The sequence below is a fragment of the Scomber scombrus genome, chromosome 11 (genome assembly GCF_963691925.1).
Source record: "Scomber scombrus chromosome 11, fScoSco1.1, whole genome shotgun sequence".
Classification (NCBI taxonomy): Eukaryota; Metazoa; Chordata; class Actinopteri; order Scombriformes; family Scombridae; genus Scomber; species Scomber scombrus.
In genome coordinates, this window is record NC_084980.1 from 14,496,531 (window position 1) to 14,513,956 (window position 17,426).

Consider the following 17,426-nt stretch of genomic DNA (forward strand, 5'->3'; position numbering starts at 1 on the left):
TTTCGTGTGTGTGTGTGTGTGTGTGTGTGTGTGTGTGTGTGTGTGTGTGTGTGTGTGTGTGTATGTGTGTACAATGAATGACAGAAAAGATGTTGCAACCCTCCAGGGAAAATGCTTACTCTTGTTGACATAGGCATGATGCAAGTCTCATTACAATCATAAACATTCCATAGGCCATGAACTCTGCAGCAAAGGTCAGAAAGGTTAAAAATGACAGCAACATCACACAAACATGACATGTGACATTATTATGTTGCTGATGCAATCCTGCTTCATTGGTTTTCAAAGAGGCTGACCTTGAAAAATGAACGTTGAAAGAATAACAACTGACACAATAAGACCCTCATATACAATGCCACATTAGTCGCTATTATCTTTGTTTCTCTCTTTAAGGTGCTAACTTTTTCTTATTTTTCCTTATCAGAATGCTGTGGAACACTTGAAGTATGATGAATTCCAAAGAGGAAGAAACTCTCCGTTTTTTCCAGTACGTCGAGGAGAATGGGCTGAGAGCCTACAACGGCCTGGTAGCTCAAAACTTGGACCACGCCAGGAATGAGAGAAATAGGGCATTCCTGCAGGAGAAAAACGACAAGAAGAGAAAACAGGAGGAAGCCATAAGGAGGTAGGTCGAAATGAAAGTAGCAATTAGACAAAGGAAAGGCAACAGATAAAGGAAGTGCCATCTCTGTATGAATTAGACTAACAAGTATTTGTAAAGCACACCAAGGAGACTCTGTTCTGTACATACAAGGATGTGACTGGGTTCACTTCAGGAAAAGGTTGTATGGAATTGGGGACAAGTGGCCAGAGGGTCCCTGTGGCAATGGCAGGTTGCCATATTTCGGGGATTGCCAGTGTGGACTGGTACACCCCATGATCTATAGGGGATAATTAATTTTTCACTTTTAGACTTATTTGGGACTTGTCCTTGAATGGAGGTCATTACTGCACCATTTTTGAGATAGTTTTTTAGAATTAAGGAGGAAGGGGGTGGGCTGTCACAGAAAGTGTGTTAGGATGTGAGGGTGTAAATGAGACATGGTTAGGAGTTCGATCTTACTGTACGCATTTGTGATTTATGCAGATATAACCATCCTGGCTTTAGAAAGGTATTACATTACAAAGAGGGATGTTATCAAAAAGTTTCAACATACCTTAAAGCTTGAATATGTTTGGTTTGTCTAACCTCATGGGGAATCAGATGCACCCTTTTGCGTATGTTGTGATGAGCAAGCAGTAACAGCAGTGCCACTGTGTGGCATCCCGAAAGTTGAGCGAATAAGAGGCAGGCGCTCACAACGTGACTAGCACGTGGACACAGTGTGCTTCTGTTGTGGGGTAGAATAGTAAGCAGTGAGTCATTAAGTCATTGGGGATGATAATAGGACATTGCACAAGGGTTAGGAATATGTTGGTGTGGTGGAATGAGCGTCCCGATTGCTTAAACCCCCTGTCAAACTGAAAGCAGAACCTCGAGGTATGAAATAACACCAAGAAATTCTCAGTAAACTATTTTTTTTTTTAATTGTTATGTTTTTTCCAGTGGTGTAGAAATTATTTGAGAATGGAAGCACAGTACGGAAGTCATAAGTCTGCTCTGGTGTTTGTTTCTGTGCATGGAAACATGGACTAACATCACCTTTTATATTGTTTGGATTGATGGTTTCTTACAACTCAAGAAACACTGTTGGGCTGTTGCACATTTATTCATTCAATGTTTTTTTAATTACCAGCAAACTATCTTTTTCATAATAAAGGTATATAGTAGTCATAATTATCATTACTCTTTGAGAGCAAACAATCCATCAAGTAGATGAATATTTCAGCTCAGAAAACATCAGTACATAAAGTAGTAAAGAAAAACTTGTTTTCACTTAGATGGTCAAACAATCTTATGATGTAGCAGGCTATGGGAAATGCTATCCTATGTTTTCATGGAATTAAAAAAATTATTTGTTCTACCAGTCTGTCTGACATGGTAGAAGGTATTTTAGCATCTGCTGGGAGTTTTAGCTGTGCATCAGATGATTACATTGATGTGGTTTTGGGAGCTGAGCAAATAACCAGATGTTGCTCTTAACTGATTTATTCAGGAATGCTTTGAACCCTTTCACATTCACAAAGAGCCATATCCGCTGCCACTGTGTTTAAATTGTCCATAGACAGTATATTTTATATATTGCATGCATGTTCCCTCAGGCCAGTTAAGTCCGAGTACTAAGAGATCTATCCAGATCTGCCTTTTGTCAATGGTCAGCATTTATAGCAGTCTGTTGCAGTCCTGTACAGTAACTTGGTGAATTTTCCAGGATGGGGTAATGCCCGAAGAAAGTGGCATCTACTGTCCTGCCATCCTTCCACTGTCTCTCAGCTGTTGCCAAAGCTGAAATATTAATACACAGTCACTGGAGGAAGAGTCTAAAAAATAACTGGATTTTTCATGAGGCTTATAAGTAGGTCAATGAGGCGACCCATTTTTACAGTAACTGACTGAGAGTGTGAGGATTCATGTGTACATGCTTTCATTTGCATCTGCACAAGCTTGTACATGCACGCTTATGTACATGTGCATGCAACAAAAGGAAAATAGAATATATTAGTGCAAGAGAAAGGGTAGGAAAGAACAAATGGACTGTGCAATTGTGTGAGGGGAAAGAGCTTGTTAGAGCAAATGTGTTTAAGAGTGGGGGGAAAGAAAAAAAACCTGTTAGAGGGAGATTAAGTGTGAGCTCAGTTGCAGGAGATGTGTTCTGCCTGGTGACAGCTGGAACAGCCATAGGCCAATCAGATCAGCACATTAGGTTTGAGTGAGGCGGGCCTTCCTGCCTGCTGCTATCTCTGGGTTTCTTTTATTGTATTTCATCAGAGGAAGTTATTCACACAGAGGTGCACACAGATTCACTCAAATATGCATGTGTATTCCGATACATACACTAAACACTGCACATGTTCATTCATTTGTATCCATATATGCATGGCAATTTTGTTTCTTTTTACCCATTTTTGCTTTTCTTTACTTTTTCATGTTTTTACTTTTCTCATGTTTGCTTTACAGATAGACATATTTTTTCAGGCATTTTATTTTGTTTGTTTGTTTGTTTGTTTGTTTGTTTGTTTGTTAGTTATTCTCAAGATCTCCATCAGCATTTGGTTTGTTTCTGTGTTGTTGTTTTCCTGTCACATGGTTTCACAGTGAGAGAACCAGAGCTGCCTGACTACACGTCAACTCCAACTGGTTCAAGTGCACCTGTGGTCTGTCCTCTAGCCAATCACTGCGCAAATATCCTATAAATAACCCAGTCACTACTACTCCAGTCACACCCACACACATACACACAATCCATGTATACGGGTGTCCATACACCCACAAAACATATGAGAGGGAGTGATTGTTATTACTGTGCTGCTGCCACCTGTAGCTGAATGCTTCAGATGAAGGTTTTTCACTTTTTTCAGAGATGTTTTAGCCCAATCATGGATGGTTAATATTTTTAACATGTTCATTATAGTCTCCACTTATCATGTGATTTGATGATCTTTCTTTAAAAAAACATCAGCACTCTGGCTCTACAGGTTGCTGGAAACATATATCTTTCGTAAAACCACTGTCATCTGTAAATAATAGGTGATGTGATTATGTGTTATGATGCACACGTGTGCTTTATTATTGTTGTGCAGCGGCAGCTGGTTTTGTGTCTGGTTTCTATGGGTACTGTGTTGCTAAGCAAAGTTAAGCCCCTGACCAATGAACCCACCCAACCAAGCAACTTCTGTTCAGCAGCTGTCCAGGAGGGAGTCAGAGTCAGCAAAGTCACACACTGAGAGGGACACACACACATGCATACACACCCACGCGTGTACACACACAAGATAAGGATGTGTAAAGTCACAAATTCATTTTGTTGGTATGTTTTGTTTGTTTGTTTGTTTTTAACGCCATTTGTTTAAACGCTTAAGTCTCTGACATAAAGCTTAATTGTGCTTTCCTGATATGACAGTGAATACATAAACTACAGAGATGCAAAGCCTACATTATCATTATTTTTGTACAAATCAAATAGAGTCAGATCCTGGGCTCATTTTCTCAGTGATAAATACACACACACTCAGACACACGCACACATACACACAACCCTCCCTTCACCCATTACCACGCTCCACTCAGACATCATTAATGCTCCCTTCAGGCCAATCATCCATTTATAGGGATTGATTGTGTACAGGCCGGGGAACTTTGATGGTGTCATTATGTGTGTGGTTGTGTGAGCGGCATTGGTCATATCCAGGGTTAAACTCAAATCAATACTTGGCCCTGAAAGGGACTCTGTTTTCAGTGGTACTAACATGTCTGCTATTATTAACACTCTTATTGCTTGCATAGAATGAAATGCGCACACCAACGCACACACGCACGCACACACACACACACGATATACACAGACATATACATGACATGACCCTGTCAGGGTATAATATGTGTTATGCTTTTTATCTCCTGACAGGAAAGGATTCCAGGGCAGGATGTAGGAACTCAAGGATTTTGTCTTCATGTTGTGTCTTTCCCTTTTTGTAATGTAAAATAGTGTAGCATGTCAGTACATTTTAGAGATTTATATGACTTTTTGCATCATGTACATCATATTTACATTTCTGGTCCCTTAACCCTTTACCTTTCCTCTCTCTCCCTTCTCTTCTCTGTTTTAGGACGGGTGACGACATAGCAACTGAAGGCAAGCACTTACGTATGGGCTCCATTACAATGCCAGACCCCCAGGAACGCATGCCCATGCCCCACCCGCATGCCCTTGCCTGTGGCCAGGGCTTTTCTGTGCGCTCCCAGTCCCTTCACTCAGTAGGTGGTGGAACTAGCGGGGGTGGAGGAGAGGAAGAGGTGGGAAGCCCTACCTCTAGGAAACAGCCCCCACCCAAGCCCAGGAGGGACCCGGCCACCAAGCTGAGCATGTCGTCCGAGGCAGTGGACCACAGTCCCATGTCCACCTGCCGCGGGGAGAGATGTGACGGTGAGTGGTGGTGGCACTTCACACCAAACTGCTGCGCTATATATAGCTGTTCTCTGCAGTGCCTTCTTAAACTCTATTTCTCCTACAGTGACATGACATCTAGCTATTCAGTACATACTTCATACAAGTACCATTATGGCAAAAATATATATAATTACAATTACAATGAAGTTAAACCACAATTATTATTTCTGTGCTGTTTCTAAGCTCACAATTTGGCAAAGACACTTTCCATTTTTGATGTGCATTGCTGTTCTTACCTAAACAATTGTTTCATATGTTTAGTATGTAAAGTATTTTGTTTATTCTGGAATATAATTGCCATTTTTTTGAAATTCCAATAATAGAACAACATTTTTAATGCATATTCAGATTTCACAGCATAAACAGATATTTAGCCAAAATATGCCCAAAAGTTGGCATATTTTGGCTTGTTATACATAAGTATTTTGTTCAGTACATTTTACTTGAGAGTAAAGTCATGGTATACATAATATGGGAACAAGATTTGTGCATTTAGGTACAGCTCCACTAACTAACTTCACCCCAGCAGATGAATCATTGGTCACCCAGTAAGTTGTCAAAGCTGGACTCAGTCCAAAAAAGAAGGAAGAATTGTCTTGACATTTCTATAACCTATTTTAAAACTGACTTAGTTTAATATTTCCAAAAGGCAAATCACAAATGTTCCTCTAGTTTAAAATTTCAAAGACCGAAATAAAGAGATGCCTTAATCAAGGTCCAATAGAAGCACCCTTCAGCAATTTCAGTGAGGTTAAGCAAAATAAACAAACACTGTATGCCTATTTGGCCATGGATGAAAACGAGGGCATAATTAAAGTACATCAGCTCAGTCTAAGAAAAGCTTGAATGGATTGGATAAGAATTAATTGAGCTCAAGGAATGTTTCCCCCAGCAAACCACAGATACAATCACTGCTATAGCAAATGCACAAAACACCCTATTATACAGTTTGTTTTTTATTATAAAATAATAACTCACAGCACGTGTACTGAGTATAAAGAAATAAGCATTGCAAAATTAAACTAATGTTTATAGTATAATTATAGTATTTGAGGCAGGTGGATTTGAGAGCAAAGAGATTTAAAGGTTGCGGGAAGCTTTGACTCCATTTCAGTTTGGATGCTTCATTGCCAATGTGATGTTAAGGGAGTCGCCCAGCCTGGCTCAGATTGGTGGGGATCTCTATGTGCACACAGATCTTCCTGGGCACCACGGCAACCATCCCACAGAAACAAGACCCCCTGTAGCCCAACCAATCACAACATCACTAAGCAGTTCAGGCCAATGCAGCTATGGAGATGCTGAAGTCTGAGGCTCCAGAGCCAATCAGAGTGAGAGTGTGGGGGTGTCCCTGGCTGAGGGGAGGGTTGCATGCTCTGTAGCTGGCGCTGTAGCGGGAAGGGGAGGAGCTTGTCAGAGTAGAATTCATTCAGGAGGAGCGATTGACCTAGATTCTGATTCCCCAGGAGGAGTGGAGGGGGGGAGGGGGTTGCGGGAAAACACATCCGCTACAGGGGGAGGGGAAGGAGAGGGAGCAGTAGAGAAGAGGAGAAGAGAAGGGACAGGGAGTAAGCGATGTTTGTAGTGATGGATTTATCACGAGTGCTGAAACTGATCTCAAGATCAACCACAAAAACCTGTTTGTGTAGTAATGTAAGAGACGATTCTGAAAACACATGCACACATACTGTACACAAGTGCATGAACAAACATACACATACTCTCACAGAAAAACAGTCCAATTAAACACATTGCAGGAAAACATCTGGGTTGAACCAAATCTCCTATTAACATTTTATTAATTAGTGGTAATGAGGAGAAAATGTGGGGCCAAAATCAAAAGGCAGGTGTTAAACAGTCTGTGAAATCTACATTTCATCCCTCAGATCAAATGGACATCAGCCTGTATAAATCAATAGTCAGACCCCTAAAGTACCCCTGCAAAACAAAATAAAATGTTCTGATTTGTATTCAGCTACAGGTCTAATATTTTTTGACAGCTGAATTCACTGCTTGTATCTACAGCTTAAAATAATACTTAAATACCTATCTATATACCTATCTATCTAATTTCCTGCTACAAAGTATAAAATGTGTACATGTCCTAATTTCCCTCTCTGAATGTGTAGGTATGTGTACAGCAGTGTGTATATGTGTGTGTGCATGTAGTGATGATGGTGAGTCATACAGTTATGGGAAGCATGCGTGTGTCTGGGCCATCTGGCATCTGAATTATTAAAGGTATAAAATCTGCAGTTTGAAGATTTCAGACATGGTCTGGCTCTTAACTACACTTATCTGCCCCTGCCTATCAGAGAGAGGAACACTCCTATCCAAACATCTCAGCGTCTGACCTAGAAATATACTTTGAGCAACTCAGTACTATTGAGCCTGTCCACTGTGAGAGGACTACTATAAGGTCCCCGTACTTCATAGTAGTATCTAGACAATGTGATCACTGTACTATAGCCTCACTGCACCACATCTAAAGCGATTCTCACTGCAATGCTACGTCACCACAATCAGAAAGAAGCTCCACAGTGTGTGACCCAGATACTATACTCACATACTGCTCCACTGCTGTATATGTGACCTAGAAACATGCATATGCCTCAACTATTCCCCCATATCTGACTCAAGATATTGCTCTCAGCTATACAGGTTGACCTACATCTGACCCAGAGAACTACATTCGACTTTAAAGAGATACTTTGCATCTTTTGAAGTGGGAATGTGTGAAATATTTATCCATAGTCAGTGTATTTCTTTCAGTAGATGACGGTCAGCAGCCTCCCAGTTTGGAGAAGCAGACAGAAGTATGATAGTACAGAAGAATCAATATGTGTTTCCCATGATGATAAACTGCACCCAACCTTATTCCTAACCCCACCCAGTCATGCTCTGAGGTGCTTAAACCTGACCCCAACCGTAATTCAACCAGTTATTTCTGCTACACCTAACCATAACCATAATCTAAGTCCCCAGTCACCAAGGTGGTGCTACAGAACACATTTTGACAGGAGGGGAACAATAATTGAGGGAGGACATGACACCAGCACAGAGGTTGAGCAGCCCAGCAGCAAAATGTATTTTAGCACTGTTTTATACCGCAGATCAGCTGTTTGGGTCAGTAAGTGGTGTTGCGTAATACAGTATGCAGATGTGTAGGAATATGGAAGTTCTATGGTTGACAAAATATATTACGAAAGGAAAATGGCTGTCTGATGGTTTTGTGTTAAGACTTTCTTTCTCTTTATTCTTTAGCAACTCAAGGATGTAGTGAGGACTGTAGGAGGGTGCCGCCACCCAAACCTAAGAGGAACCCAAACACACAACTGAGTGTTTCCTTTGATGAGTCCTACATCAAGAGCCACGGAGGCAGCGGGGTTTGCCTTCCCAGACCCCTCCACCACATCACCTCCCCCTGCGAACGCAACACCTCACCACCACAGAGTGATGAAAGCCCTACAGACGACTGTGAAGACGAACCTGTCTACATAGAGATGGGTGGGATTGATGTTGGAGGACGAGAACCACTAAAGAGTGAGGATGAGGAGCCAGGAGAGGCTGTGTATGAGGAGATGAAGTATCCAGCTCTGGACGATATGGAGTACCGTACTGACCCTGTGGGATGTCGCTCTGCATGCCCTACCCCAGCACCATATGACCCTGAACCTCTCAGTCGCTGCTCTACACCTCGAAACATTCCCCTCTGTGATATTCCTGCACCATTTCCCAATTTACTTACCCATCGGCCTCCACTGCTGGTGTTCCCCCCGGCACCAGCCCAATGCTCACCCAACTCAGATGAGTCTCCCCTCACTCCTCTAGATGTAGCCAAATTACCCATGCTAGAGAACCAGTCCTACAGCAAGTCCCCAACCTCCTCTACCGAGCCATCCTCCTCTGCACATATCCGCAGGGAGCTCACTGCCACCCCAACCCTCACTGTCTCTGGGCGCTCCTCTGCACCTCCTCTACCCTGCACCCTCTACAAATCCTCCTCCTCATCCTCCTATCAGCGCAGCCACTCTGCTTGCCCATCACCAGTCAGCATGGGCCGCTGTCTCACCCCACTGAGCCTCATGCGGACACCTCCCTTTGACGCTCCAATGCCATTCCCTGGGGGTCTGCCACGAAGCGCCTCTGCCACCCCTCACGGCAAGGGCTCGCCACCTCAAGACAGTGTGGGTAGACTCCATGGCTCAATGCAGAATGTGTCAACAGGGCGATCACGGACACCCACCAGCCCACTGGACGAACTCACCAACCTGTTCACAACAGGCAGGAATATGCTGAAGAAAAACACCAGTGGCAGAAAGTCCAAAGAGCCTGGAGAGAGTGAGTCATTTCACACATGTGCCTTAATATGTAGCAAAGGGCAAAGGGCATAAACAGCTGTCCTCCTATTCATTTATTTATTTATTTATGTCATTTTTAATCCTGAAAAGTGTAGACTGCTTTCCATCACATATCTGTATAAAAATCTTCTTAATCAATCAACCCTACCATCACAGAGAAGTTGCAAGAACAAACAGAACCTAGAGAGAGAAAGTAACATACAAAAGCAACTATGAATGGCATGGATGATGACGTTACTAAAAGATTTGGCTGCAGTAAACTATGGAGCAAATAAACATTCTTTAAAAAGTAGTCACCGGTTCCCTCATCAGTGGTACTGTAATGCATCCCTATTTTGTATTAACGAGTTAAAACCCTGCTAAATTAGGAGGCTGTACATAGAATTAATCACTTTTACGGTACCATGCAGGGTTTTTGTGGCTCTCTCTGCAACCTTCCATTTATTTAATCTAGGCCTGGCGAGCCAAACTCTGATACAGATCGTATCATTTAATCTGAGGGGATTAGAGACTAAAGCAGACAGCAGGTCTCTCAAACCTACTCATGGCATTAGGCCGTCAGGCAGCATTATTTTTAAATATGTAAACATCATGTTTAAATACAGATAGCCGTGCCACACTCAAGACACTGCCAAAATAAACGAAAATGTAATCTGCTCATAATGATAAAAGGTGTAGAAGTTGCTTGAAGTTTCCAAAAAAGCAGCATCAGCATCACTCAAATTAACATCCTGGCAGGCATCAAATTGAAACTAAATAAGCAGGTTGTTTCATAAATGCATGAAGAGCAGTATAGTTCATGTAGTAGCATGTCATGCATTATTTGAAAAGGGCTTTGTGTGTTTCTAATAAATGAAAAGAGAGCAGCTGATGATTTAGAGTGAGGTTTGACATGAAACATATTTATATTTAAATTGAACTCTAATGCTACATTGCTCTTGAGAGACAAGCTGTACAGTCTGAAAGAATTTTAAAAATGAAGGAAAACATTTAATTAGCAGATTTATTCAAGCACATCTTTTCTACATAAATCATAAAAGAACTGCAAAGAGTGCACACATCCATCCTTACTCAAAGCTCTTAGCAACTACAACATAGCAACAGTGGAAGGAGGAGAAATCCCTGTTTCTTATTTGCAGATTCCTTCCCCATGGGTAATACAGCCAATCACAGCTCAGGGCATTCTGGTCTACAACGGAGCAATGAGCTCCTGATGGGGATGGCTGTGGCACTGAACTCAAATCTACAACTGATCAGAGGATCAGATTCTCTTTTCTGTCCAATCAGCACATAATCTACTGATGATCAAGCCAATCAGGTAGCTGGGGCAGCTGTGCAGATGGGAAGAGAAGCTGGGATGATTTATGATTTATTTCCTTGTTGATTCTGCAGGGATACATCTTCCAGTTGATGCATACATGTACCAATTTGTGCACATTTGCTGTTTGATACTGGGATTAATTATTTCTCAGGAGCATTTTATGTTAAGCGACAACTAGATAGTCAAGTATTGCAGCCATGTGCCAGGAATTCCCAGTGATGTCTTACCAATGAGCCCTCTGACAGTATTTTCTTCTCTAGCCCCATATGGTTTGTAATCTTTTTGCATATTTGATCTATACATCAAGGGGTGCTGTGTAAACAGGTCTTTTTAGATTATTTATTTTTCATCCCAACACCTGTGTGCAAGTGCCACATGGGGCTAAAGGACTGGTTTTGTGTGTTGCTCTGTGACCGGCTACAAGCACACATGGTGTAATTAGCACGCAAGCACAGACCTAACACAATGAATGGAGGTTAATTTTTTTCTTTCTCTGCCTTTCAGAGGCGATACAGGCAGCAACAGCTAGCCTGACCCACTTACCAACCAGTTAATCGCCACACACATGCATGCACACACACTCACATAGCATGTGTGACACATGTGGGCATGACAAGGGATGCTTGTGCATGGTACTGTATGTTAAAGCCCGTATAGGAGCCATATAGAGGCACAGCCTATGTGGAAATCAATCGTGCATACATTTTTTTTATCTGTGCAGTGATGATCTATAATCTCTTTATTGAGCCTTAAATCATTGACATACATAAGATTTCATCTCAGCATTTGCCACACACACACACACACACACACACTATTGTATGTACAGTGTACGTGCCAAAGAAGACTCACGATGTAGCTGTGCATGAGTGTTACACACACAGACATCTGATGAAACTTAAGTATTCAGAAATGTGTGTTGTGTTGTTATCCATGGGCACTTTATGGTATCGCAATGCGTTATATTCATAAATTTGAGATTCTGTTGATTTTAAGGTGAAAGATAAAATGGATTTAACTAAAAATAATGTAACATTTAATGATAGTGGATATCACCCAACATGATGAACTCAATTCTAATGCCTGCTAGCCCATATATTGTATCTGCCTCCAGTGGTTTGCAGCAGCTGCTTTAGTGAGTAGTGAGTGACACCTAGAGGATATATAATTGTAGTGCAGCAACATGAAGCAGAAAGATAGTATTATTTTAACACTCCGCAAATTGCTGCACAGATATATAATATATAATTGATTATTTACTGTATATTCAAGCAATTATCCAATGTGTATTGAATCCATTTTCAAATAATGGCCATAAAAGAATATGTTTGGATTTTATAGTCATCTGATTGTTTGTCTTCTTAACATTTTTTGTTCTTTTTTCTCTTACAGCTGAATCCAAAAGCAAATCTCACAGTGAGTCCAAGCGTGAAGGCAAGGACCGCCACAGCCACAGTCACAGCAAGGAGTCCAAGCGAGACAAGGAACGCCACAGCAAAGAGTCTTCTCACCGCAGAGACAGAGACAAAGACAAAGACAAAGACAAAGACAAAGACAAAGACAAAGACAAAGAAAAAGACAGAGACAGAGACAGAGAAAGAGAAAGAGAAAGAGAAAGAGAAAGAGAAAGAGAAAGAGATAAAGACAGATCCATCAATGTAGAGCCCCTTTCTCAAAGGCGCAACAGTAAAGACCGTACTTGTAGTGGTGTAGAAGTGCCACCTGTTCGCAGGGATAGCAGGGACCAGGGCTGCAGCAGTGTAGAACCCATCCCTGTGAGACGGGACTCCAAAGACAGAAGCTGCAGCTCCTTAGAACCCATCCCATTGATAAGAAGAGACTCCAAGGACAGAGGGATTAGCAATGGAGACCTTATGCCAAGGAGAGACAGCAAAGACTGTAGCGGAGGGCATGGAATCGAGTGTTTGCTGAGACAGGACAGCAAAGACAGAGAGAGACTGCTAGATCAGCCACCTGAGCTGGTACCAAGGCAAGACAGCAAGGAGAGGGCAAGGAATGGTGTAGACTGTAGACATGAAAGCAGAGAGAGATTGCTGGATCATCCACCTGAGGTCGTACCCCGACAGGATAGCAAAGAGAGAGCCAGGAATAGTGGGGACTCAAAACAAGAAAGAGACAGGCCACCTGAGCTTCTGCTCAGACAAGAGAGCAAAGACAGAGTTAGAACTGGAGCGGAATATAAGCACGATAGCAAAGGTCATCGTCCTGATTTGTTACCCAGACAGGATAGCAAAGAGAGAGCAAGGAATGACATGGAACATAGACATGATGGTAGAATAGACCAGCCACCTGAGATCCTTCCCCGACAAGAAATGTCCAGAAGCAGCAAGGACAGGGCTGGCTACAGCTCTGAATCCAAACTTGAAGGCAGAGATCGGACCTGCCACAACGGAGATCTTCCTCCTCCTCCTCTACCCAGACAGGACAGTAAAGATCTGAGCAGAACTGGCCTCGAAGTGAGGCGGGACAGCAAAGACAGAAGTCTAAATGGCTCTGATCAACATCACTATGATGTCAAAAACACTAAGAGCCCTACTTCAATGGAGTACAGGTGTGAGAGTAAAGAAAGAGGATACAGATCAGATGGCACGCCCCGACGAGACAACAGAGCAAATTACAGCATGGACCAATCAAAAGCACAAGAGAGGAATGGCAGCACAGTGTCAGGGCAGCATTCATCCACAACAACACCCACTCATCATGGAAGATCATCTGTTAGCCCGCCAATGACTGTGGGAACTGGAAATGGTGAGGGTTAAAACCTCAAATTCATGCGAGAATCCAGCATTAACCATACACAACACACAAGTATAAAAATGCATTAATTCAAAAAAGTTTCAAACTATTCTTATTATGTTCGACTAATCATATTTTTCTTTTCTTTGTCGATCTGATAGCAGCACCTAAGTATGGCCGCTCACCTTCTATGCCTGCTAACCCATCACCAATGGGAACTCCACAAAGGAGAGCAGCAGAGACACATCAAAGCCAGGTATGGAGATCTGCTTGTTTTTCTTTACTTTTTGTTAAAGGCCTTGAAAGTTAACAGTACAAGTTGAGGTCAGCTAAGTTGGAACAGTTCAGGTTATTTCAATTTCTTTTATTCCTTTTCTCAATTAGAAAAAGATGATGTCACACATGCATTAATCAGGATTAATCAACATTTGAATCAGAATCTAATAACAGTTCATGAGTATGGTCATTGATGTCTGATCAAACCACACATTCAAGCATTTTATGTTAATCTGAAGATACTTAAGACTTTAACACACGTTTATAGGGGCTTTAAGTGTGCAACTAGATTAAATGCAATGTATGTCTCTGTCCCTCAGATGCCCCAGATGCCATGGATATGTGGCGACACCACCATGCTAGAGCAGATCGAGAGGAAACGCACCCTCTGCATGGAGATCCGCTCCAGACAACATCCACACTTGCAGAGATCTCTGGATAGGCCTCCTCCGGACAGGAATGAGGACAGACACCAGGAGCGGAGTCAGTGCAAGCAAGAAAGCCCATCTGTCCTCCCAGGCTGGGGGAAAAGCAGTGGGGCCAAAAAGATCCGTCCTCCCCCGTACCCTACACAAACAACTGTATTCTGGGACACAGCCATCTGACAGTAACGACAAACACAATAAAACACCTCCCTGCCACACAACCCCTAATTACCCACGCCCTCTTTCCTCTGGGTTGTACCGATTCTTCCCTGCAACATTGGGGTCATCAGGGCAGCCAATAAGAGCACCAGGAGGATGATACTTGCTGATGTCAAAGGACAATGGTGGTTACCATAGCAATATTTCTGCTTGTTCAGGTTGTCATGTTTTCTTATCATCACTGGTGATATTTGATATTTTTATATATCCTGTGACTGGATTCTTGTAATATAATAAGTAGAATAGATATTTGATGAATAGATATTTTCTAAATCAGATGGGGATTAAAAAGCAGCTTAAATTATGTATAGTAGATGTAGATGCAATCTAATGTTTGTTTTAATGTTATTTTGTTTTGGTTAATTTACATTTGAAAGCATAATCTATCAATACTTGTACTGTAGTAGCATAATTTTCTCATGCCCAACTCTTTTATTTGTGCTTAAAAGCACTAAAATGAATGGACTCTTCAATTCTGTCTATATACTTTGCATTTTCACTGTTGTATTGTACGTTGAGGAATTGCGTCGATGTGCTTTACAGCTCCTACCATGCCTGGTCCAATATGTTCTAGAATGTAAAACAGTCAGTCCTAGAACAAAAACAGGAAACTCTGTGTGCTTCAGTTTGTATATCACAGCAAGAAGCTGTGTAGTCACTTTGTCAAAAGTTTTTCAAAGAGGTTGAATTGTTTTGTAGGAAAACCTGATGGCTAGCATGTAATAGAGCACAGAGAAAGTGTGAAATGTTACTGCTGTATTCTAAGATACAGTATGAGGGTGGGTTGGGGAGGTAGTAAATTAGAACATATAATTTCCAAAACCAGCCAAAGCCTGTTTAAGCAAGATATGGTGTAGTTGCACTTTGGATGGTTTGTCATTTGAAATAGGGTTGGTGGCAATAACTGGCGAATACTGGCGCCCTTACTTTGCCATGCACACTCCGAGCACCATGACACAGTGTAAATACTTGATGCCAAACAACCAGCCCGTACAATCAACACCTGAGCTTTTAGAACATTTTTTAATTTTACTGCAGATTATAATAGCCATATGCACTTGCTTAAGAAATAACTTTCATGATTATGCTTATATATATATTTTTGAAAATGTTACAAGTAGCGAGCTGTGCCATGTAAGTTTTCATTTTTTTTGGCTGGGAGGTAAAGCCTCAGGAGACTGGCTGTGTGTGACATGCAGTCATCCATGATTGGCTGTCCCTGACAATATTCCCAATTAAATTGGCTGGCAACCATTTTAGAGATTGAATCATATAAGGACCTATAACATGGCAACAGTTGTACCCAGTCAAAAGGACAGGGGTTGCACAAAGCCCTACAAATCGTTGAGGTTTTGTAAAGAAAACTGCACTACCCATCATCTTCAATCACATTGAATCAGGCTGGTAACATACATGTCCCTCTCCCCCTGCTCTCTCCCTCTACCTCAACCTCCTACTTACATCATCTAAATTGGTTCTCTTTTGCACATTTATATGCAATGTACAAATTTCCAAACTAATATGGGTTTGACATATGAGCTAGCCCTCAGAGTGCAAGTGCAGTACCCCCTCTCTGATGAGAATCAACATTACAATTACAGAGGTCCCTCTTTTTTGTACGTGTGTGTGTGTGTGTGTGTGTATGTGTGTGAGGGAGAGAGCTGTGTGTGTGTGTGTGTGTGTGTGTGTGTGCGTGTGCCAAGCTACAATGTATGCAAGTTGAATCTTGAAAATGATTGTTTTAAGACATTCACTTTGCCCTATCCATGATGTTGGCGGGTGGAGGTTGGAAATGTAATAATGATGATGTACAATCTTTTTGTGTATAAACGTGCACTGTGAAAAGGTAGAGAGAGCACCGCACTGTCAGAGTCCTCTGTCTTATTGCACTGAGTGTTCTCTTGTTATGCGTAATAAAAAAAGAACAGGATAAAACATGTTTGAGGAAAAAAGTACTGTATTCTGATTGTCACTTGGGTTCTGTTGAGAGAAATAAATAAATATGAACTTGAAACCCGCTATGTGAACAACATATCCTGTTGAAATTATTCATTTTCCCCTATCTTGGGATTTTTGCATGTGCATTGTTGTGTTTTCAACTGGCATAGCTGTTGAACTCTGAGTGACTCAGGGTTTTGAAGCTTTTTTAAATATTCTAATTGCGGAGAAGCACAACTTAGATGAAGAAGGCAACCTCCCCGGAATATTTCTCTCAGAGGATGATTTAGTTAAGATTTCCCCACTTGTCTGAATACAAAATCATAAGATACACTGTATCTTATGACAGAAATGTTTGATAATTGATCATCATGATGCTGTATCTGATACAGCATCATGATGATCAATTATCAAACATTTCTGTCATTGGAAATAGCACCGGATTCAAAAGAATGACAGCAAAATGTACAGTGATAACGTAAAAAAAAAAAAAAGGTTCAGAAAACCATCACTGTGTACAAACTGCAAAACCACCCTTTTTGGGCAAAATATAACCATATATTATCTAGATATAACCCTATGTGGTACTCAGAATTCAGTTTTAAAAATGGAAAAAAATACAAAATAATGAAACTAAAACAAAGGTGATATGGGGTCCTTTACTGTCGTTTGAGGCAGACATGACACTGACTGGCCTTTTGTCGCTGTTTGTCTGCTGCTTTGATGGTGTCAGGCCTCGGGGTGATGAACTGATCTGTCTGAACAACAGAAGTCAGCCAAAAACTGTAGATGTTGGCAAAGTAGTGACAGGAACCCTGTGCACCCTGGCACTCAATGAAGGGGTGAGTTCGGAAGTCCTTTAGGCAGCTACCAGAAGAGGTCAGAGACTGGCCGCCACCCTCATCACCTGCTCCTGTGTGCTGAACACAGGAAGGCAGCTAGTAACCATTAAGGGAGTTGATTACATTATTTCACACACATACACACTTAAGCTCTTTATCATACTCACCAGGAGGAAGGAGTATCCCGTCCACAGACTCCTCCAGCCTGGTGGGCATGAAGAGATTGCTTGATCCTGGCT

The 17,426-nt window shown here is 41.7% G+C and overlaps 1 protein-coding gene across 1 annotated transcript; it reads left to right on the forward strand.

The window, feature by feature from the left end:
• The first annotated feature begins 446 nt into the window (after positions 1 to 446).
• Positions 447 to 14,368, forward strand: nyap2b (neuronal tyrosine-phosphorylated phosphoinositide-3-kinase adaptor 2b). Its single transcript, XM_062429242.1, has 7 exons — positions 447 to 625; positions 4,708 to 5,024; positions 8,313 to 9,389; positions 12,123 to 12,242; positions 12,393 to 13,505; positions 13,649 to 13,743; positions 14,084 to 14,368. Exons 1-7 carry the CDS (start codon positions 447 to 449, stop codon positions 14,366 to 14,368), a joined length of 3,186 nt encoding a protein of 1,061 aa, XP_062285226.1.
• Positions 14,369 to 17,426: the final 3,058 nt, after the last annotated feature.

What these genes read in the sequence shown, in the direction of transcription:
- nyap2b (XM_062429242.1), top strand. Translation starts at nt 447, where the DNA reads ATGATGAATTCCAAAGAGGAAGAAACTCTCCGTTTTTTCCAGTACGTC. An exon ending in CCGCGGGGAGAGATGTGACG is followed by an intron (nt 5,025 to 8,312) that starts GTGAGTGGTGGT and finishes TTTATTCTTTAG; the next exon opens with CAACTCAAGGATGTAGTGAG. An exon ending in GGGAACTGGAAATGGTGAGG is followed by an intron (nt 13,506 to 13,648) that starts GTTAAAACCTCA and finishes TCGATCTGATAG; the next exon opens with CAGCACCTAAGTATGGCCGC.